Below are 22,073 nucleotides of genomic sequence, written 5' to 3'. Positions count from 1 at the left end.
TAGTTCTGGTTTAATAAATGAGGCACACAACAGAATTGTGTTGACAAGAAATCAAATTGTAAATATTTAATAAGAAATGGATACTTGTATTTCTGACCACATGATCCATTCTCATTCAGAGATGTTGACAATTTAAAACTAAAGTGGACTTGTTTTACTGGGGGGGGGGAGAGAGAAAAGCAGTGACACTATAATTGATGTTTTCAGAGTTATAAGCAAATTAGCACAATTGATGTAGACTATTTGCTTTCTGTGGCAAAGGATTCAAATGCCACAAATATTGTGGAACATAAACTAGCAAACTAGGATTAAGATAATCAACTGCTGGTTTTGAATTGCAAATTACCAACGTATTATCCCTGTTCTCGTTAGATTGATAAAACCCATCTGAGAACCTCTTGAGCTTTAAGGACTCATTCGCATTTTTGTGTTATCCTCTGTCAGAAAATTGGCTCCTATTTTGCTTTGCTTTTCTGAATGCTGATCTAAGCATGGGAACTCATCTTTCAAAGTGAAATTTAATAAACTGACCTTGGATGATGCCCTACTGCCTAAAATAAGTAAATTATTTTATGCTGCTCTTTGGTAATTGACTTTTCTGTGGAAGGTTCACATTCTGTGTCGTGGATACTGATGCCAGTCTCTTTTCTCTTTGTTAGTACTTTCCAGGACTTTACTTGACAGTGAGTCATCCCATGTCCGCTCGGTGTCAAAGGCCCATAATCCAGGTGCTGATCCAGAGATAATGGAGAATGCCGGGTTGGATCAGGAGGTTCCTCAAGCGTTAATGTCAACAAGTCAGAATCGCACGCCTGAGTCTTCAGACTTGGGAAAGTCCGAATCCACTTCAACTTTGAATAGCAACTCCTCTTCAGATGTGGACAGAATAATCAAAGCTGCTGCCCAGAGTGAGATAAGTCTAGGAAGGACAGCACCCAAAAGTGAAAAGGATGACTATAGCATCTCATCGAAGCCCAATTGGACAGAACATTCTGCAACAGTGATAATAAAGACCCATCCACGGTCTGACGAAATGTAACTGATGTGCAGGAAGTTTCCTGCCTTTGAATCATGGATTGTACATCACTTACTTTTTAAATTGTGATCTGTGTGAGCATGTGCATCTCATATACTTGGGTACTGTATAGGTTTGTTCTTTCCGGGTTTATTCTCTTTGGTTGTGACAAGTAGAGGTGGGTTGATAGAAAGCAATCTTTTTATTTTTCTAAAATCTTATAAGTTGTATATTCAAAATTTTGCATAAAGGAGGAATTTACAAAAAAAAAACATTAGAGATTGTTCAAATAATTCAACTCCCAATATCACTGTGGGTTTAAAAGTTCTGCTAATCTTTTGATGAGCACTTTTGCAACTTCTGCAAATAATACTCCTTGAAAAATTCCCTCTTGTGGTCCTCTGGAAAGAAAGCTTATCAATCCTAATACATTAGGGATTGGTTGAAGGGACTTGACTACTTTACTGAACGTGAGACAGTGATGCTCTCCCAATAGTTCTGTTACATGTCCCGCCCTAGATAAGTATGACCCACTGATGTATTTGTAGCATATTGTTACAGCTATAAATGTAGACTTCTGTGAAACGTATACTGTTTGTTTCATTTTGTTTTGTTAATGCTTCTATTTAACTTGGAGAATGAGCAGTTAAGAATGCTGGCACTCCAGATCTGTCTTTGCCACAATGCCTAAGATTGCCAAGGTGTTTTTCATCTCTTTATTCGCCTGTGCTGTGAAGAGTGACAGTCGCGGTTTGGCACTTTGTTCATGTGATTCCAGCAGGTTGCTGAGATAATTGGAATTCAAACCAAAATTTCTTTTTCTGTTAGCCCTTTAATTATCTCAAATTTGCAATGTAAAACAATGCAAGATTTGTATTAAGTAATGCATACTACTTAATAAATGCTGGTCAGCTGCCTACTAGGGGCATCAGAACAGGAGAAAAACATCCCTCACCTCTATGCTGTTATACCATTGATTTTGCTTCACTTCTTTCTGTATTGGAAGTCTGTTTGCCTCGTTTTACTACTCTTTCCTAAACTTAGGTCTGTAATTTGAGGTTCTCAAAAGACATGGTCTCAACAGCTTTTTGGGAGTAGATTTCCACTTCCTTTTTCTACTGCTATTATTTTTTATTTAAGCGTCTACGCTGCCTGATTACGCCCGTGTAACCTACTGCCCCGTACGCCTTTGGAAAGTAGGAGGAGGCCGGAGCACCCGGGGAAAGCTAGGGCTGGCACAGCCAGAAGGCATAAACTCCTTACAGACGGCGAGGTGAATCGAACCAGGTTGCCAATGCTGTAAAGCGTTAAGCTAACTGCTATACTACCGTGTTGCCTTGTGTGTAGAGCATGCTGTAATTGCATTAGCAGAAAGAGGAGTCACTCAAGACTTCTTTAAGCAGTCTATTTGAAATGGTAGACTTCACACTTTTTATAAAAAAAAAATAACTGCTTATTTTGGTTGCACTTTAGATTTTCTGTTTCTTAGAGCTGAAGGTTCTGCTAGGTATTCCACAGTTACAGGTGCAGGAGATGCACAAAGGGCTGGCTGTCTGGTATAGTACTTAAAAGATTTCTAGATTCCTGTTCCCTGGCCATTCAGATTCCTTCCCAAGGACCAAGAATCAAATGTCTCAGCAATAACACACCTCTCCCACATCTACCTTTGAATGAAAGCTCTAAATAAACTGTTTAACTTTTAACTGCTGAATTCTTTTGAATTACTGCCAGGTTTCTGTTTGCGTTCTTCTGAGAAGTGCCATGGGGCGTATTATGTTAAAAGTGCCATCTGTGCAGAGTGTAGCAATGTATGTTGCAGAATTAGCACGCGGGCGGTTTCACAACCTGTTGTGAAATGGATTCAGAACTGGACGGGTTACAATTTTGTAGCTGGTGATGCCTGAGTTTGTTTCAGTCTACACTACAAAATCAAATATAGGTGGGGTTTATGAGAGTTTTATCTCTATTTGGAGAGGTAAATAGGTGCAGGCACAAATCAAACAATTTAATTAGTTGATGGCAGCTATTTAGTATGTAGATTCGGGAATAACTGCTAAACTGTTTCTATGCATGATACTGTATACAAATGCAATTGACTAGGATTGGAATACTGAATTCCTAACGCTCCAAGCATAGTAGGGATCATCCTTCAATCACCATCCACTGTTATATAGAAGTTGTAAGTTGGCACAAATTGAATTTTGATAAGATACATAGTGATGTTCAAGCATTAGAAGGTGGTCTGTTATAGCTCTCTCTCAGCAGTTGGGTGAGAATCTTTAATATATAGAACACTTCAGATGAGCTTATCTTAACTATAACCATGCCACATCACTCAGTGTTTCCCATTGCAACACTGGATGGTGTAGCCCTTTAAATTGCTTGAATGCTGCATAATAATATTTTTTTTCAAAATGTTTGTAGACCTTGTGGAATGCCATTGATGGAATTAGAAACAACTTTTTTCAACTTTTGAAAATCGTTTTATGTTCAAAGCTGTAATTAGTATTTTGGGATTTTTTGTAGCTATTCTGTACTGGGAGACTTTGCTATAATTGTATTAATACCTGCTGGAAGCCTTTGTTGAACCTACTGAATATACTTAAGTTTTAAATACAGCTGTATAGTATACTGTTTCCCCAGTTAGTGAGATTTGTGCATGTATGTATATACTAAAAGATATATTTTCAAATGATGTTCTTAGTAAATCTTTTGGGGTATTAAATATCTCTAATTTTGTGCAGTTCATATAATTATCTACTTGCAAACCAAAGCCAACTGTCTTGTGAGTCATGCAAAATTGTTCTGCTTTGAAAACCACACTTCAGTGTTAGTTCCTGATGGTATGGATCACTCTCTACATCGAACTGGCTGTTCTAGTCCACGATAGCTCTAAATTTTATTAACATCAGTTTATGACTTACTGTTAGACACGTGCGTTAATAGTAGGCAATTGAATGAGATACAAAAGAGACAGGCATTTCCAAGCAATAGTCTTTATTTGAGTGAGGATGGGAAAGGATACATAGGGGTTATTTTAAATGGCAACACGAGTCACGAGGTTCATTAAATATTTCCTGATTTAACTTTTGTTTTGTCCTCCTGCTTGCCCATTCTCAAGTTTATGTGAACAGGAGCAATGATACAAAGGGAAAAGATTTGTGTTTCAGTTAAACAAAGTATTGCTCAGGCTCCATTTGGGCTGCAATGGAATTTTTTTAGGCAAAAGGAGATTTACCCTAGAGCTGTGGTTCCCAACCCTTTTTATGTCATGAACCAATACCATTATGCAGAAGGTCTGGGAACCCCTGCTCTGAAGTGCTGGAAAGCAGATTCAAAATGGTACAAGACTGAAGAAGATTAGGAAGATAAGCAATGTACACTAGGCTTGTACAGTAATTGTACAAATTAGGTTTTTAAAATTTTTGCCTTAATGCTGTTGACTCCTTGAGTGCATGTTCAATATACAAACTATTTTAAGCAATGACATTGCACTTTGCCCAACCATGTACATTTGTGAAATTTCACATAACTTTCCAAAAAATATTACTTTTGTACATGGAATAATATCCTGAATCTGCACTTAAGCAGTATTATGATGAGGTCTTTAAGTTAAAAGGATTTAAGAAAAAGATGCAATTTCCTTTCCAGTGGGAGTTTCTGGATTAAGCTCCAGATCTTGACATACAGAATAAGTTTCTAGATCTTAATATAATAGCTAAGCAATAGCGGAAACACTTTTTACCATGAAAGGGTAATTAAAAATACCAAAGTCTGCCCCAGAAGATTTTGAATACAAAGTCAATTGAAACGCTCCTGTCTAAGAAAGGTATCAAAGATGATGGATCAGATGGAAGGTAAATGGAGTACAGCAGGTCAGTGATGATGCCACAGGCTTGAAGGGTTGAGGCTTCTACTCTTCCCTACTACAGTTTATCTAAATGAAGCAATCGACATTTTGGGTGCTTTTTATGTTGTTGAACCTCTCAATTTGACAGCAGACCTGTTTTTCCTTATTTTCCCATCCTAAGTGGCAACCAGAGAGCTGAGATGCAGAGATGTGCAATAACCCTATTCTTAAAGGATGAATTTTGACAATATATATTAGCAGCTAGTTCAACTGTGAAACACATTATAGATTTCCCAGTAATGTGCAGCACAGTTAGCATAACACTATTACAGCACAGGTGACCCAGATCAATTCTGCTGCTGTCTGTAAGGAGATTGCACATTCTCCTCTTTAACACATGGATGCTCCAGTTCCCTCACACATTCCATGGATGTATGGGTCATTAGGTTAATTGGCCACATGGGTGTAATTGGACAGCGTGGCGTCGTTGGATCAGAAGGACCCGTTTCCATGCTAGACCTCTAAATAAAAAATAATTGGATATGTTCAGAAGCAAGAATGCTGGCTAACTTTACTCCCTCTATGCTGTCAATGCTCAAGTTATATGTTTGCAGCTTGTAAAGCAAAACATAGTTTATTTTCTGAATGTTGATCACAGTTACGAGATTTGCTCCATTAGGTTTTCAAACCACCATTTGTTTCTGAATGATGCTCAGTCCCAGTGCATCCTGGGTAAGGTGACCAAAAGTGTGACCAAATTGATAATTATATCCTGGAAATAAAATCAGATCAGGATTAGAATTTATATTCACATTTACTAAATCCAGCAAAGCATTTCTGGCAATGATATTGGTTTATTATTGTCACATATACCAAGTTATCGTGAAAAGCTTGCCTTGCATACTGTTCATACAGATTAAATCATTACACAGTGCAGAATAAGGTAAAAAATGCAGAAAGCATAAAGTCTACTGAAAAATTGCTGTGCAGATAAACAAAGTGCAAGATCGTAACAAGCTAGATTGTGAAGCCAAGAGTCCATCTCATCATACAAGAAGTCCATTCAAGTGTCTAATAACAGTGGGATAGAAGCTGTCCTTGAGCCTGGTATCTTGGGCTTTTGTATCTTCTGTCTGATAGGAGAGGGGAGAAGAAAGGATGCCTGGGTGTACGGGGTCTTTGATATGCTGGTTGCTTTACTGAGGCAGTGAAAAGTATAGACAGAATCCATTTCTGGTTTCCATGATGTGCTGAGCTGCGTCCACAACTCTCCATAGTTTATTGTGGTCATGTGCAGAGCAATTGCCATACAATACCAGGCCTTTATGCATTGAGACAGAATGCTTTCTGTGGTGCATTGATTAAAAGTTGGCAAGGATCAACAATTTCATTTCAGGGATGGTTTAAGCAGTTCAACCAAAAAGTCGGTGATTATCTGTAATAAACAACTTCACGGTATGGGCAACAATAATACTTGTTATGCTCTAGGTTTATAATATAGGCAGTTAAACAGATTGAGGAAATCAGAGATACTAGAATGTATTCAAGTACTGTCCACCACCAAGTTCAAAACATACAAATCCTCAAATGTTGCCACATCTCGAAGTGGATAAAATGATGTAAAGGTAATGCCAGAATTTAGTGAAGCACGAATCTTGCAGTAATGAGTGGAGAGGAAGATAGAGAGTTGTAATCTCTGTTTATATTAGGTTTGGCCACCTATAGGACTTCACTAACCTTTCCCTTTGTTGCACTTAGGCTCCTAATTCTGAATAACCTGAGCAGTGAATTTGGAACAAAGCTGCAGAGGGTTCTTACATCCACACTGACTAGATTGGTCTTCAGCTATATACAAGACAATGTGATTTAATTTAATTAGACAGATGGGCATACTTGTTGCCCCCTTGTAAATGTGTTGATGGAGCCTGGCATCAGTTATTCTCCACTTTATCATGTTAAGCCTGTGTAGTCTTTATTTGTTTTACCAGAATAATGTAAAATTACACTCTGGGAGTGGTAAGAAAGCAGCCAAAAGCAAATCAAAAGATAGTTGACACATACATTTTGATTGCCACCGCAGTTTTAATAGCACCTACCTGGTACATGGCCTGTATACTGAGGTAGCATTCCAAGTTTTGAGGGATAAATCCCTGGAAATATTTCATTCTGTTTCACAGAGTTTAAGGTAGGTTTTGATTTATTAAGCATTTGGTTGAATTCGATCAAAGCACAGTTTGTGATGGTAGGGTACCCGGAGCCAAGCAGAAATCGGGCACGAGGTACATATCCTTTGTACCCTGTGAAACATGTAATGGACAATTCTGAACCAAATGCAAAAAAAGTATACAACTAGCATATTATCCATCCTTGTCTTATATTCCATGTGTGATGTTCAATTAATGTTGGAAATTAACCTAAAAGTTACACAAACATTTTAACAAATTACCATACAAACAATCATAAATCGGTGAAGAATGCTGCACTTTATCCTGTGAACCTGAACCACTCTTTTCTGTGTGAGACAAGACCACTCTGAGAAACTCCTAGAGTAAAATGAAGCATTTGCAGTCCATTTATAATCTCTGGTCATACAAAAGTACTCTATTGTTCTAGAATTGTATCTTCTATAGAAATTAATAACACAAATGGAAATTAAGCAGTAACCACAAGTGCACAAAACGCCTTCGTTTTGATGAAGTTTGAACAGTCAAATAACTGCATCCATCATTAAGGAGCCTTTCCATCCAGGACATGCCCTCTTCTCATTACTACCATCAGAAAGGTGGTACAGAAATAGAGGGAAGTAAAATGAGAAAGAAAAAGATAAAAGCAGAACACCGGAATTAGGAATAGATGAGTTGAAATGATTGTCCATAAAACAACAAAATCAAAAAATACAACTATTTCTCTGAGGGACCATGATTATTGACAAAGAAATTGAATATCAGAAAGGAAGTAAAGATACAGGAAGTGGAAAAAGATAAGTTCTAATATTTATCACATGTAATTCAAAAAATCAAAACATGCACTGAAATATGTGCTTTGCATCAAGGATGTGCTGAGGGCAGCCCACTAGTGTAGCCACAATTGCAGTGCCAAATAGCATGCCGGCAACTTACTAACCCTGAATGTAAATCTGGGAGGAAACCCATGCCATTGTGGGGAGGATATACAGACTCCTTGCTGACAGCAGCAGGAATTGAACCCAGATCTCACTGTAAAGTGTTATGCCAACTGCTGCGTTACCTTGTGGCTACTGTGAGATTTTTGTGTGGAGATTTCAGAGATACTATTGTTATGGTGTCCTCACCCTACACCTAATGAGAGTAGACAATTCCAAGGAGCTCCAGGATCAATCCTAGGAGTTTCAAGGATGGCATGGTTAATTTCTAGTCTGAACATCAGAGCAGTCTCTACAACATTTCAATATTCACTTTAACCCTAGGCATTACATAAGGCAATGTCAACACAATATGCAATTTTATTCTCATTACAAAAGAAAAATGCTGAACCTTTCATACTCACCAGACATAAAACGTTTATCAGGGTCTTCATTTTCCATTAAGTACGGAGAGGTCAGTACTTTATGAGAACGTGATGAATCATAAAGTATGGGATTGCTGGTAATTGCAGTAAAAGGTGTTCTATACTTGACTGTTCGAAGCTTAAAAAAGCAGAAAATGTTAGTTCTGTTACAGGTCCCAACAGGGGAACGCTAAGAAAGAAAATCATAAACGCAAGAGATCCTGCAGGTGCTGAAAATCCAGAGCAACGCACACATACGAAATGCTGGAGGAGCTCAGCAGGTCACACAGCATTTATGGTATTGAATAAACAGTCAGCATTTCAGACTGAAACCCTTCATCAGGACTCCTAATGAAGGGTCTTGGCCTGAAATGTTGACTATATGTGCTACCATAGATGCTACCTGACCTGCTGAGTTCCTCCAGCATTTTGTATGCATTACTCAACAAGAAAGAACTGCTTTAATGTTTTTAAGGAAAACGAAGTGCCAGTGCCTGACCACATTCATCAACTGGGTTTAGTGAGAATCAGAGAGAAACTTTGCTTTAGGAGTTTACTAAATTTAAGGAAAAATCCTGTGAAATACAAGTAGAAACACTTTCCATTACTTAGCAAGCTTTGAATGCATAATCCAGAAATGATTCAATTTTTAGAATTACTTCAAGGGATAAAGTTCAAAAGAATATTTTAGTGGAGACATAACTGGTGAAGCAAAACTTGTTAAAAATAGTCAATATATATTCAGGAAGGGGAAAAATCATGATTGAGAAACTAGTTGCTGCTTTTATTATGATGTAATGGAATAAATATTACAGGTAAAACACAGAATAAACTCTAAGGAAAATCAGCTAACAATTCAAATAGAACTCTTCTCTTCTCTCAGCCTTGATCTGTTCCACAACCAGTGTTACGGAAGTGAATGTTATACAATATACAGTATTCTCTGGATGCTTTGGGCAATGATTCCTTTTATATGTTATAATTTAATGGATTAACAAAGGGAAAATAGATAGAAAATTGAATTAAAATTTGGAGTGTGAGATTTATAGTTAATGAGTTAATTTAAACTGTTAAAAAGAGGAGTGTGATAGCAGCCAGGTACAGGTTTTGATGACAAACTCTGTCACTTTCATCAAGGATGATACCTAGGCACATCTGGTCCACTGGTACCTATAACCCCATTGTCCATCCCTCTTGATTAGTTAGTCCACAACCAATCAGGTTTCTGCTGTCCACCTTGCTTACAATCAAATTCCAGTTCCTACTTAGAGCAAGACCTTCATCTTCGTTAAAATTCTTTTCCTCTAGTTTTGTTTCAGTGGCCCCCTTTACCACGCGGTCCCAAAAATAAAGTGGGACATAAAAAATAAAATGCAACATGGGTTTACTATGTCATGTAATGATCCAAACTGTAACGTCTTAATTAATAAAAGATGAGGTGTTCATCAGGAAATGTGTGTTAGATGGGTCAGCTGTATGTGAACTGTGTGGGTATGTACCTCCGTGAGACTGACATAAAAACAGATTTTGGCCAGTGTTAACTCAGTACTGACAATAAGTTAAAACCTCTGATGGCAGTTAGTGCTGAGAACAGGTAAGCTAATTAGTATTGTGCTTGCTCTGAATCAGTCCATCATGGGTGTAGCGCTCCCAACCATTGAGCACATCGACATGAAACATTGTCACAAGGAAGCAGCATCCATCATCAGCGACCCTCACCACCCAGAAGATGCTCTCTTCTTGCTGCTGCCATCAGGAAGAAGGTACAGGAGCCTCAGGACTCCCACCACCAAGTGTAGGAACAGTGTGGAGACCAGGTCATTGGGTGTATTTAAGGCAGAGATTGATAGGTTGTTGATTGGACATGGCATCAAAGGTTATGGGGAAAAGGCTGGGAAGCGGGGTTGAGGAGGAGAAAAAAGAAGGATCAGCCATTGATTGAATAACAGAGCAGACTCGATGGGCGAAATGGCCTAATTTCTGTTTCTATGTCTTATGGTCTTATACATGTAATTATTACCCTCAATCATCAAGCTCTTGAACCAGAGGGGATAACTTCACTTGCCCCATCATTGAAATGTTCCCACAACCAATAGATTTACTTTCAACAACTCTTGATCTCATGTTCTCAGCATTCATTGCTTATTTATTTATTTATTTATTTATTTATTCTTTTGTATTTTCAGTTTGTTGTCTTCTGCCTAGTTGGGTGGTTCTTCATTGATTCTGTTATGGTTATTAATCTATAGATTTACTGAGTATGCCCAGAAGAAAATGAATTTGTATATATATAGTGACATATATGTACTTTGATAATAAATGTACTTTGAACATTGAAGGTTAAACCTCACTGATTGGCATGGCAATACACTGCTGATTGACACATTAAGACCAAGGGAATGCAGCATTTTTGGAGATAATTTAACATCCCATCCAACAACTGAGACCCTGCCACTTGATTATCTGTTTGGTGGACCAGTTTGAAGGAGAAAAAAAATCATCAATGGAACCAAGAAATCATACAGAAGCTCACTGAAGTTGAATTTTCCAAATACTATGACTCTTTCTCCTTACTTAAGAGTACAGGAAACAATGTACAGAACTAGACCACCTGGTCCCTATGTTATGTTTGTTCTTAATAATGACAAACTTGTGTGGGTAAAAACGCTAGCACATATTTATTTACAGGACACTCCCATCATGGCTTCAGCTCGAACTAAACACGTGTGACCAGCTCACCGACATCACTTCCAGTTCTGGGGGAACTGCCTGCATTGCACACTGGGAAATGAAGTTTTTTTAAAATTATGTACACACATAATAACACACCCTCCATTCAAAGTGATCATGGCTCTCCTTGCTCTTTCTTAAGCACAGTTCACACACAAACCAAAAGGAATGGTCTGCAATGCAGAAGCAGCATGCATTGTGGGAGAAGGGATGGAAAGGAGAAAGTGGAAACGTGTTTAAGTATAGGAACAATGGTTAAAAAAAATAGCAATGTCTGCACTCTGTTCAATTAGATAGAGATGAGAATAGCTTTCATTACTCTCTTCTCCTGCTCAGTCATCCCTGCAGTTTTCCCCGTCTGCAATGCATTTATCAATTCCATTTCTTGTTTCTTTGATGCAGCTTTAAGCTGTTCCCTTTCAAACTCTGCAACTGCATCCGAGCAGGTTTCAGTGAAGGTTTTTGAAAAATACCCTTTACTTCTGGGAATAAAACCTGTTATTAAATGTAGAAGAGAAGAATATTAACTGAAGTCCAATACAAGTTTTAATTGTGTATGATTAGAACAAATAGATGAACAAATAGGAAACAATATAATTATGTTATATAATCACAAGATGGAGTTATTAGCAACATCTCCTAATTTTCATTCTGAACAGTGATTTGTAAATTTGTCTTCCCTTATTTTAACAACAATTTCTTCTCTACAATTTTTGTGATGAACATTACATGAACAGTAGGAAGGGGTAAATATTTTTAGGGGGCTGATTCCAGACCGAAAGTGAACTGATGCTAAACTCTAACATCATTTTTTGACCTGGACAACACTCTTCATCCAAAATGAGGATAGGTTTCCTCTGGGTAACTGGATGGTGCGGGTTTGTTGGGCCGGGAGGGTCTGTTTCTGTGCTGTAGTGCAGGGCGGATGAAAGGTCTCAGCCCAAAACTTCGTCTGTTTACTCTTTCCCATAGATGCTGCCTGGCCTGCTGAGTTCCTCCAGAATTTTGTGTGTGTTACAGTGGTGATATCTAGTAGTCAGGTTGGTCTTAGCAGGATTGGGGAGTGGTGACACAGTAGCATGGCAGTTCTTTTTAACGCTATTACAATGCCATGGTCCCGGGTTCAATTCTGCCACTGTCTATAAGGAGTTCGTACATTCTTCCTCTGACTGCGTGGGTTTCTTCCTGGTGCTCCAGTTTCCTCCCACATTCCAAAGACATACGAGTCAGTAGATTAATTAGTCACATGAATGCAACTGGGCAGCACAGACCATGTTGTATATCTAAAAAAAAGATGGAAGAGCCTAAGGCAGCGAAGACTCAGACTTTCCTCGTGGAACCAGAGGAGGGGAATGGATCAAAGTTAGAATAAACTAATGGCCGGCAAAGATTCTCTGAAAAAGCAGCTCAGGTCTTTTTTATTTAATAATTCAACAACAATGTAAAACCCAGTCAAATATCGCTGAAATGATTGACAGCTAAGATTTAGTCTACAATAGCATAAATAAGTTTAACTAGGTAAATAAATGGAAGCCCAGATGCAAACCCTGCCTGGAGTTAACATTTAAGGATTGTTAGATTTTGCAGTTATCCCTATCATCCTGCGTTTGGACTGTGAAAAAAGGCTGGATAACTTCCTCTCATATGTTTTATAGTCCAATTTATCCTTAATTTGCTTTCTTTATTTTATTTTTAAAATCCACTAGTGGAAGTGGTAGATGCGCGCTTGATTTCAACTTTTCAGAGAAGTTTGGATAAGGACATGGATGGGAAGGAGCGGAGGGCTATGGTCCAGGTGCAGGACAGTGGGGCAAGGTAGAATAATAGTTTACCATTGACTAGGTATATCTCTAAATAGAGCCACGGAGTCAGGCAGCACTACAGCACAGAAACAGGCTTTTCTGGCCCAACAAGCTCGCACCATCCAATTACACTCATGTGATCAATCAACCTCCTAACCCTTACATCTTTAGAAAGTGGGAGAAAACGGGATCACCCAGAGGAAACCTACATAGTCATGCAGAGAATGTACGAACTCCTTACAGAGAGTGGTGGAACTGAACCCAGGTTGCTAATGCAGTAATAGTGTTATGCTAACAGCTATGCTCTAGGAACATGACTAACTCACTTAACTTTCTTGCAACACATCCTATTTTCCAACACATATCTTTTACTGTTAATTATTGATTTGCCTAAACAATAAGCTACTTAATATAACCTTTGCTAGGCAACTAACCTGTGTATCCAGAAATCACTGAGTCGGTCAGTTTTTGTGCCTTCCTGCTGGCTTTATAACTTTGAAGTAGATTTTGATTTTGCTTGGTTTCCATGTTATAGTTGGTTTCTCTATACAGGTTTGGCTGGAGAAGCAATTGCCCAGAATGTCTTAGTGCAGGATTTGTGAGTAGTTTAGATGTTAACTTGCCATAGCTTTGTCCGAGATGGTACTTGTACTGAGGACAATAACCAGCATATCTAAAACAATATCACACAACAAAGTATGTTTTTTTTCTGGTAGAAGATAAAACAATCATTTAAATTAAAATGCCATCTCTGCAAATCCTATTTGCCTGTATTTGTCCTTTTTCCCTCTAAGTTTAGAAGGATTCCAACCTTTTTTATGCCTTGGACCAATACCATTAAGCAAATGGCCCGTGGACTCCAGGCTGGGAATGCCTATTCTAAACCTTTCCTATCCATGTATCTGTCCAAATATATTTTAAACATAATTGCACCCGCCTCGACCATTTCCTCAGACTGATTGTTCCATATACCCACAACCCTCAGATCCCTTTAAATATTCCGCCTTTCAGCATAAATTATCCTAGACTCCCCTATTCTGAGGAAAAATAATGTGTCTTTCTACCTTTTCTATGCTTCTCGGAATTTTATAAACCTGTATAAGGTTGTTGTCGTGGTGCGCTCTGGCAAAAGACCAAACCCAGATACGGAGGAACAGCAGACTCCCATGTAGAGACAGAAACCAGAGTTAGCACATAGGAATTCCAACAGAACATCAGTGGCTCTACTGAGCGACACCACGAGATGAAACATTCTCAAAACAAGGTCCCGCGATTAGCACTAATCAGGCATCCACTTAAATAATTCAAGCAACATGGAATCATCAAAATAAACTTACATGCTTAAACAGAAAGCAGCAGGAGAATGGCATTACAAAGAGTGAGTCACTCGAGAAAAACACAAGGAACTCTAAATGATTAACGAACAATAAACCAATTCAGGTGCTCTAAAAAATTGTGGAACCCAGCACTCTCTGGTGACCCACACAAGCCTGAGGAACTTATTAGAATTGTCCTTTAGCCTCCTTCCCAGGGAAACCAGTCCCAGCCTATTCAATCTCTCTCGTAACTTTATCCCTCCAGAATAAGCAACATTGCCATGAATCATTTCTTCATTGTCCCTAGATTAATCTAATCTTTCCTATAAATATTTACATAGAGAGCATAGAACAGTACAGCAAAGAAACTGGCCCTTTAACCCATGTCTGTGCGGACCATGGTGCCAAATTAAACAAATTCCATCTGTCTATGAATTGTCAAAATTCCTAGTTGTTCATGCAACTGTTTAAATGTCTCTTAATTGCTTCTAACATATCTGATTCCAAAATCCCCCTGGTCATTCAAGGCAATGATCTGTCTTTGTGTAAAAAGCTTGTGTTGCAAATCTTGTTTTCCTTCTCTCACCTTAACTCAATGCCTTCTATCCTAGGAGAAAAGCACCATTTACCCCATCCTTACTTCTTATAATTTTATATCAATCAGGTCATCCCTCTGCCTCTGGTGCTCCAGAGAAAACAATCAAACACTCCTTATAGCTAATACCCTTTTAACCCAGGCAACATCTTGATGAATGTCTTTTGCACCCTCTCCAAAACATTTGCATCCTTCCTGTAAAGCAATGACCTGAACTGCAGAAAATACTTCAAATGTGGCCTGACCAAAGTTTTATAGAGTTGCAACATGACTTCCTATCTTTTTTACTCATTGACCTGACTGACAAAGGCAAGTGTTAATATATTTTGAAGTAATACCCGTAATCATAAGGGAAGTGTCCCTCTATGGGTTCCAGTTGCTTTCGAATTACATGAAGGAATGAGGTGGTTTTCATCATGCCAAAGGCCACAGAGTGAGAAGGGGAATGAGGAAGGAAGGTCAGAGTCATATCAAAATCATTTGTGACTGGTCGTTCGATACAGTGGCAGGCTGATTGACAAGAAACCAGAAGCAATATAGGGTTCTGGGTAGCACACAAAATGCTGGAGGAACTGGGCAAGTCAGACAGAGAATAAATTGTCTACATTTCCAGCACAGACCCTTCACCAGGACTGGAAAGGAAGGGGACAGAAGGCAGATTAAGGAAGGGGAAGGGGATTGAGTACAAGGCAGCAGGTAATAGGTGAGACCGGGTGAAGGGGGAAGGTGGGTGAATAGGGGACAACCTTTCACAAGTTGGGTGTTCCTCAAAAGAGATTTATTTATAAAGTATGGGCATAAATAAGGTGGAAAACCACTTCAAAGACTGACAGAAATTGTTCATCAACAAACCCTGTATAAACAATCAAGTTGAATGATGTTGATTGGTTAACAACCTTTACAAATCTTTAAAGTTTAAACTACAGTAAAACGAGATAGTGTACAAAAAGTTTTTCACGGTAGAAAATGCCACAGGGTGTTCGCAAAATCATTTAAAAAAAATTAACAAAAAGAAATTACTTGCAAGAGGTTTGTAGAGAATGATTCCGGACGCTTCAAAGCAATGTGTGTTAAAAGCCCTCTAGCGATTAACACTACTCTGCAGCCGTGTTGCCATAGGAACACAAACACGCTCTCACCTGAGCTACTGGGCACTCGTTTTAAATCAAGTTTGAAGAGGAAGCAAACGTTCGTTTTAAGCAAGAAACTGGACAAAATAGCCCTGTGCGTGTGTCCCGAGCCCAGGGAATCAGAGGCAGATCCTCGCACGACCCAAAGGACTGGTTCCACTCGCTCACTCACCCGGGGATGTAGTGAGGGTCCGGGGTCATCAGGGTCGGGCTGATCTTCGGTGCGTACAGGTTTGCCATCATCAACACACACAAGCTTGCCTCTGCAAGACAGAGATACCCTTCGGCGGCTGTTATCGAACCAGGGGGTTGGAGGCTCAAGCTGATAATAAGGGCGGGGAGGACAACTCGGGAGTTAAGGACTTCCCCCAGGACATCCCACGTGGCGCCGGGCCACAATACGGAAGGGGGCCATAGCAAAATGGAGAAAGTTTTGCTCAGTAGCAAGACACCCCAAATGACTAAACGTTCTTAAAACACAACTTGGGGAAAAAAAAATCACTGACAACCAGTGTTCCTCAGAAGTGTAGGAGGAGAAATCCAGATGAAGGGACTCAATCCAAAATATTAACTACCCATTTCCCTCTACAGAGGCTGCCTGATCTGCCAAGTTCCTATAGCAGTTATTTAGTCATCCAGATTCCAGTATCTAACTGCAACTATGACATTGACCTGGCCCTATTTCTCACATTGCCCTTGCAACCGGCTCCCATTGGCTGGAGGTGTCATAGCCATTCACATCATCATGAAGTTTTTGCCAAAGTCTCCAAGTGTCACATAATCAGAGACGTTTGGAAACAGTAGAAATGTGTTTACATAATTAAGACTATAATGTGATGTGTTCCAAAAAGAGAGTATGTTAAATTTAAAAAATATTAATTGAGATACAGTCTGGAATAGGGCCTTCCAGCCCTTTGAGCCACACCTCCCAGCAATACCCCAACCTCATCCTAGACTAATCAAGGGACAATTTATGAGGGGTGATTGATAAGTTCGTGGCCTAAGGAAGAAGGAGTCAATTTTAGAAAACCTAGCACATTTATTTTTCAACATAGTCCCCTCCTACATTTACACGCTTAGTCCAGCGGTCGTGGAGCATACGGATCTTGGGTCTCCAGAAAGTGTCCACAGCATGGCTGATTGATAAGTTCGTGGCCTAAGGTAGAAGGAGATGAGTTATACAGCTCTGGTTACATGCACATGCAGGTCAACTCTTTGAGTGATTATACAGAATGTTTGAAGTTAATAACTCATCTCCTTCTACCTTAGGCCACGAACTTATCAATCACCCCTCATATAATGACCAATTGACCTACCAGCTGGTAGGAAACCGGAGCACCCAGAAGAAACCCTTTCAGTCATGGGGAGAATGTACAAACTCCTTACTTGCAGCAGTGGAAAATACTGAGTTACGTGATTTGAAACTATCTCAGTGGATTTATTTGTGACAGTCACAAAAAATGATTAAAAATTGTTGGCAATCTAGCTATATGAGGAAAAGGTTTGGATGGATCTCTGACTTTGATCTGAACAGTATTCACATGAAGCCAATTGCCTATGTCCCTGGCTGTTCTCTTCCATAAACAAAATGGTTGGCACTAACACCTCTATCACTTGACTTTTATATCCATGGAACATTGGTTTCATGTCTGGTAACTCACCTGGTGACTTGTAGTTCAGCTGTAAATACTCTCCCCTCTACTGCCTGTGAAGTGTTTGAAAAAATTCTGCCATTGGATATAAAATGCAAACCAACTTTCCCCATGTAGTACCTAGCTTCATGAAATCTGAATAAGCTGAATGGTTTTTAGAGTGTACAGGAAAACTGATAAAATGATGAAATTAAATTCTCTGATTTGGAAAGAAGACACATGTTTAGAATAAAAAAGATTAGAATTTGGACCAATTTTTTGTAACCGATGTCTAGAAGTGTCTGTAATGAAGTGTAATCTACACCAAGTGACTTCTTTATTAGATACCTCCTGTACCTAAGGAAGTGGCTACTGAGTGCATGGTCATGGTCTCCTGCTGCTGCAACCAATCCACTTCAAAGTTCAACATGCTGTACATTCAGAGATGTTCTTCTGCACACCATTGTTGGAAAGCATGGTTATTACAGTTAGTGTTGCCTTTCTGTCAACTTGAACCAATCTGGCCACTCTCCTCAGACGTCTCTCATTAACAAGACCTTTTCATCGATAGAAATGCTGCTCACTGGATTCTTTTTTGTTTTTCACACCATTCTCTGGAAACTCTAGAAACTGTTGTGTGTGAAAATCCTTGGAGATCAGCAGTTTCAGTTTCAGTTTCAGTTTTCAGATACTCAAACCACCCCATCTGGCACCAACAATTAGTCCACAGTTAAAGTCTCTTAGATCATATTACACTCTGATGTTTGGTCTGAACTAAATTAAAGCTTTTGACTATGTCTGTGTGCTTTTATGCATTGAGTTGATTGGCTGATTAGATATCAGTACTAATGAGCCGATGTATAGATGTACCTGACAAAGTGGCCATTGAATGGGTGTTAGTCTGAATGGATGAAATAACAATAGTTATTCACTGTTTTTATCTTTTCATTACTAAGAACGTAGTCTGATCTGTTTGTTTAATGACCAAAGTAGTAACCCATCTTTGTCAACATTAAAATCCACTTATCACAGCGTTAACAATTCTTTCTAACCCATCATCCCAAAATGGCTTTCTAACCCATCATCTTAGGCTACGTTCACTAGACTGGATAATTTTGAAAACACCGGTTTCGTGTGAAAAAGGATAGGCATCCACACCAGGCATTTTTGAAAATACCTCCATCTACATTAAAATGGGTATTTGGGCGAATCTCCTCCTACCGGGCATGCGCAGGACACATCTACAGAAAACAAGCGACATGTTTGGTGTGGAATCTCGCAGTGAAAGAGTGCGTTTGTGCACTTACAGACTAGAGAAACTTAAAAGGAAATTGCTAAACGATGGACAGCTGTTGGCTCTCGTGCAGGAGGACTTAAAACTAAAAAAACCAAATACTGGAGCATATGGAGGGAACCGACGGAGTTCACGGACAGTATGACCCGGCCGACGACAAACATTGAAAAATTGACTAACTCTGTTGCATTAATAAAGCACCTTGTTAAATGTATAAAACATGTCTGCATCAGTATTATCTTGTATTTCCATACAATGTTACATTAGGCTGTTGCACATCTATTGTCAGAGAAGTACTTGCATAAATAGGTAAACCACCTTCATATGAGCAAAGACAGAAAACAGGGCAAAATGAGTACGTATACTTATTTATTCAGTAAGTTATGGGTCAAAGTATTTAATGAGTACATTTGTAACTCTTCTGGCTTCAGTCTTGTTGCCGTCTGTTCTGAAATTGTTAGGTTGTGTGGGGGTTTGCGTTCAGGAAAACAATGAAATGCCGCCATCTGTTCCGGCACGTCATGTCAGCGTTTCTGGAAATCTCCGGTTACCCCGTCCACACTACTCTTGCCCAAGCGGTGTTTTCAAATTTACACACTCTAGAGGGCGCTTTAGAAAAGCTCCGTTTTCGGGGGAGGAAAACGCCGTTTCAGTGTGGATGGAGGGTCAAAATGAAGAGAAAAAGCTTTGGTTACGGATTTTTCCGGTCTAGTGTGGACGTAGCCTAAGTTACAGATAAATATTGTGGACAGCTGGATGTCAACACAGGTTATTGTGGGACTCCTCTAGTTACATTTTGCCACCCATTATTCCTACACTTTGTCTCCTGCTTCTCATTCAGTTTCCGAGCAAGGTCAATAATTTGTCTTTAATTCCAAGAACTTCTTGCTTAGGAAACACTCTCATAAGAGAGATTTCTTCCAATACATTTTGCAAATCAAAAATTTAAAAAAACATTGGTGCTGGAAATCTGAAATAAAATAGAAAATGGTAGGAACACTCAGGTCAGGCAATCCGTGAAAAGATTGTTTAATGTTTCTGATCAAAGACTCCATATCAGAACATCTATGATCCACTGACATTCTGTCTTCTATTCTAAAGCAAATTTTAGTGCTTTATATCTCTCTCCCCTAATTCTATATGTAATTTCAAAAAAATTACTATGGTTTCATCATGACAATTCATAAGCTCATAAGATATAGGAGCAAAAGTAGGCCATTCGGCCCATCAAGTCTGCTCTGCCATTCAATCATGGGCTGATGCAATTCTTCCGGTCATCCCCACTCCCCTGCTTTCTCATACCCTTTGATGCCCTGGCTAATCAAGACCCATCTATCTCTGCCTTAAGTACACGCAATGACTTGGCCTCCACAAATTCCACAGATTTACCATCCTCTGACTAATGTATCCCATAGTCCAAATCATTGACATACATCTTAAAAAGTAGCAGTCCCAACACTGACCCCTGTGGAACTCCACTGGTAACCGGCAGACAGCCAGAATAGGATCCCTTTATTCCCACTCTCTGTTTTCTGCCGATCAGCCAATGCTCCACCCGTGCTAGTAACTTCCCTGTAATTCCATGGGCTCTTATCTTGCTAAGCAGCCTCATGTGCGGCTCCTTGTCAAAGGCCTTCTGAAAATCCAAGTAAACCACATCTACTACATCTCCTTTGTCTACCCTGCTTGTAATTTCCTCAAAAAATTGCAGTAGGTTATTCAGGCAGGATTTTCCTTTCAGGAAACCATGCTGGCTTTGGCCTATCTTGTCATGTGCGTCCAGGTACTCCATAATCTCACCCCTAACAATCGATTCCAATAACTTCCCAACCACTGATGTCAGGCTAGCAGGTCTATAGTTTCCTTTCTGCTGCCTCCCTTGTATGCCCTCTCTTTTGCTTTTACTTTGGCTCTGACTTCACTTGTCAGCCACGGTAATCTTCCATTTGAAAATTCTTCTTATTTGGAATATTGTTGCTCTGCTGTCCTTCCTGCTAGTGTCCCTTTCCAGTCAACTTTGGTCAGCTCCCCTTTCATGCCATTGTAATTTCTTTTATTCCAGTGAAATACCGACACATTGGAATTTAGTTTCTCCTTCTCACATTTCAAAGTGAACTCGATCATATTGTGATCACTGTTCCCTAAGGGGTTCCTTAACCTTAAGCTCTTTTATCACCTCTGGATCATTGCACAACACACAATTTAGCACAGACAATGCCCTAGTGGGCTCAACAACACGCTCTTCTAAAAAGCCATCCTTTAGACATTCTACAAATCCTCTCTCTTGAGGTCCAGTACTGGCCTGGTTTTCCCAATCCACTTTCGTGTTAAAATCCCCAATGTTTATCATGACATTGCCCTTCTAACGTGCCTTTTCTATCTCCTGCTGTAATTTAGAGGCCAGTATACAACTGTCATTAGCTGCTGTTTAGAGGCCAGTATACAACTGTCATTAGGGTCCTTTTATCCTTGCCATTTCTTAATTCAACCCATAGAGATTCTATACCTTCCGATTCTATGCCATCCCTTCCTAATGATTTAATATTATTTCTTATGCACAGGGCCACACCGATATGTTTACTAACATATCTTTCTGATACACCGTATATCCTTGGACATTCAGCTCCCAATGGCAGCCATCCTTTAGCCAAGTTTCAGTGATGGCCACAATGTCATTCTTGCCAATCTGTAGCTGAATTTCAAGATCATCCATTTTATTTCTTATGCTGTGTGCATTCAAATACAACACTTACAGTCCAGTATTTGTTGCTTTCTGTTTTAACTGCACCACACCTCTATTGCCCTGTAACCCATCCCATTAGCTGTGATTATGCCTCATCTCCTGCCTGTCCTTTCTATCATCTCTGTTGCACGCTATCTTTGATTTATTTCTGTTTTCCCCTTCCTCAGCCCTATCACTCCGGTTCCCATCCCCCTGCCAAATTAGTTTAAACCCTCCCTAACAGCTCTATTAAACCTGCCTGCTAGGATATTGGACCCCTTTGGGTTCAGGTGTAACCCGGCCTTTTTGTACAGGTCGTACCACTCTCAGGAGAGGCACCAGTGATCTAGGAACCAGGATCCTGCCTCCTACACCAGTCTCTAAGCCACACATTAATATGCCTGATCATGTTATTCTTGCACTCGTTAGCACATGGCACAGGCAGCAATCCTTTCCACCTTCC

General features: G+C 39.5%; 2 protein-coding genes across 4 annotated transcripts in view; one reads left to right on the top strand and one right to left on the bottom strand.

Annotated features, from left to right (window-relative positions):
* creb3l3l (cAMP responsive element binding protein 3-like 3 like) overlaps positions 1–3,744 on the top strand; it is a 30,264-nt gene extending 26,520 nt beyond the window's left edge. For all 3 annotated transcript variants that reach the window (XM_073064262.1, XM_073064261.1, XM_073064260.1), the window contains exon 10: positions 660–3,744. In XM_073064262.1, the coding sequence (XP_072920363.1) occupies positions 660–1,039 (380 nt within the window). In that variant the 3' untranslated portion in view covers positions 1,040–3,744. The remainder of the gene's footprint in view (positions 1–659) is intronic.
* A 251-nt stretch (positions 3,745–3,995) lies between these two features.
* On the bottom strand, positions 3,996–16,352 carry cimip2b (ciliary microtubule inner protein 2B). The gene is made up of 6 exons (XM_073064263.1): positions 16,136–16,352; positions 13,357–13,595; positions 11,440–11,615; positions 8,391–8,529; positions 6,962–7,162; positions 3,996–5,637 (listed from the first exon to the last, which is right to left on the bottom strand). The coding sequence occupies exons 1-6, from the start codon at positions 16,204–16,206 to the stop codon at positions 5,549–5,551; spliced, it is 915 nt and encodes a 304-aa protein (XP_072920364.1). The 5' UTR covers positions 16,207–16,352; the 3' UTR covers positions 3,996–5,548.
* Positions 16,353–22,073: the final 5,721 nt, after the last annotated feature.

Source organism: Hemitrygon akajei, chromosome 13 (assembly GCF_048418815.1).
Source record: "Hemitrygon akajei chromosome 13, sHemAka1.3, whole genome shotgun sequence".
Taxonomy (NCBI): domain Eukaryota; kingdom Metazoa; phylum Chordata; class Chondrichthyes; order Myliobatiformes; family Dasyatidae; genus Hemitrygon; species Hemitrygon akajei.
The sequence above is the reverse complement of the archived record's forward strand: the minus strand, read 5'-3'. Positions and strand labels throughout refer to the sequence as shown.

Bases quoted from the DNA above. Each gene is read 5' to 3' on its own strand.
- cimip2b (XM_073064263.1), bottom strand. From the start codon at position 16,206: ATGATGGCAAACCTGTACGCACCGAAGATCAGCCCGACCCTGATGACC. The intron at 13,596-16,135 runs GTGAGTGAGCGA...ATATTGTTTTAG, and splicing joins GACCCTCACTACATCCCCGG to ATATGCTGGTTATTGTCCTC. The intron at 8,530-11,439 runs GTAATGAAAGCT...TGCTTTTTTAAG, and splicing joins TGACTGAGCAGGAGAAGAGA to CTTCGAACAGTCAAGTATAG.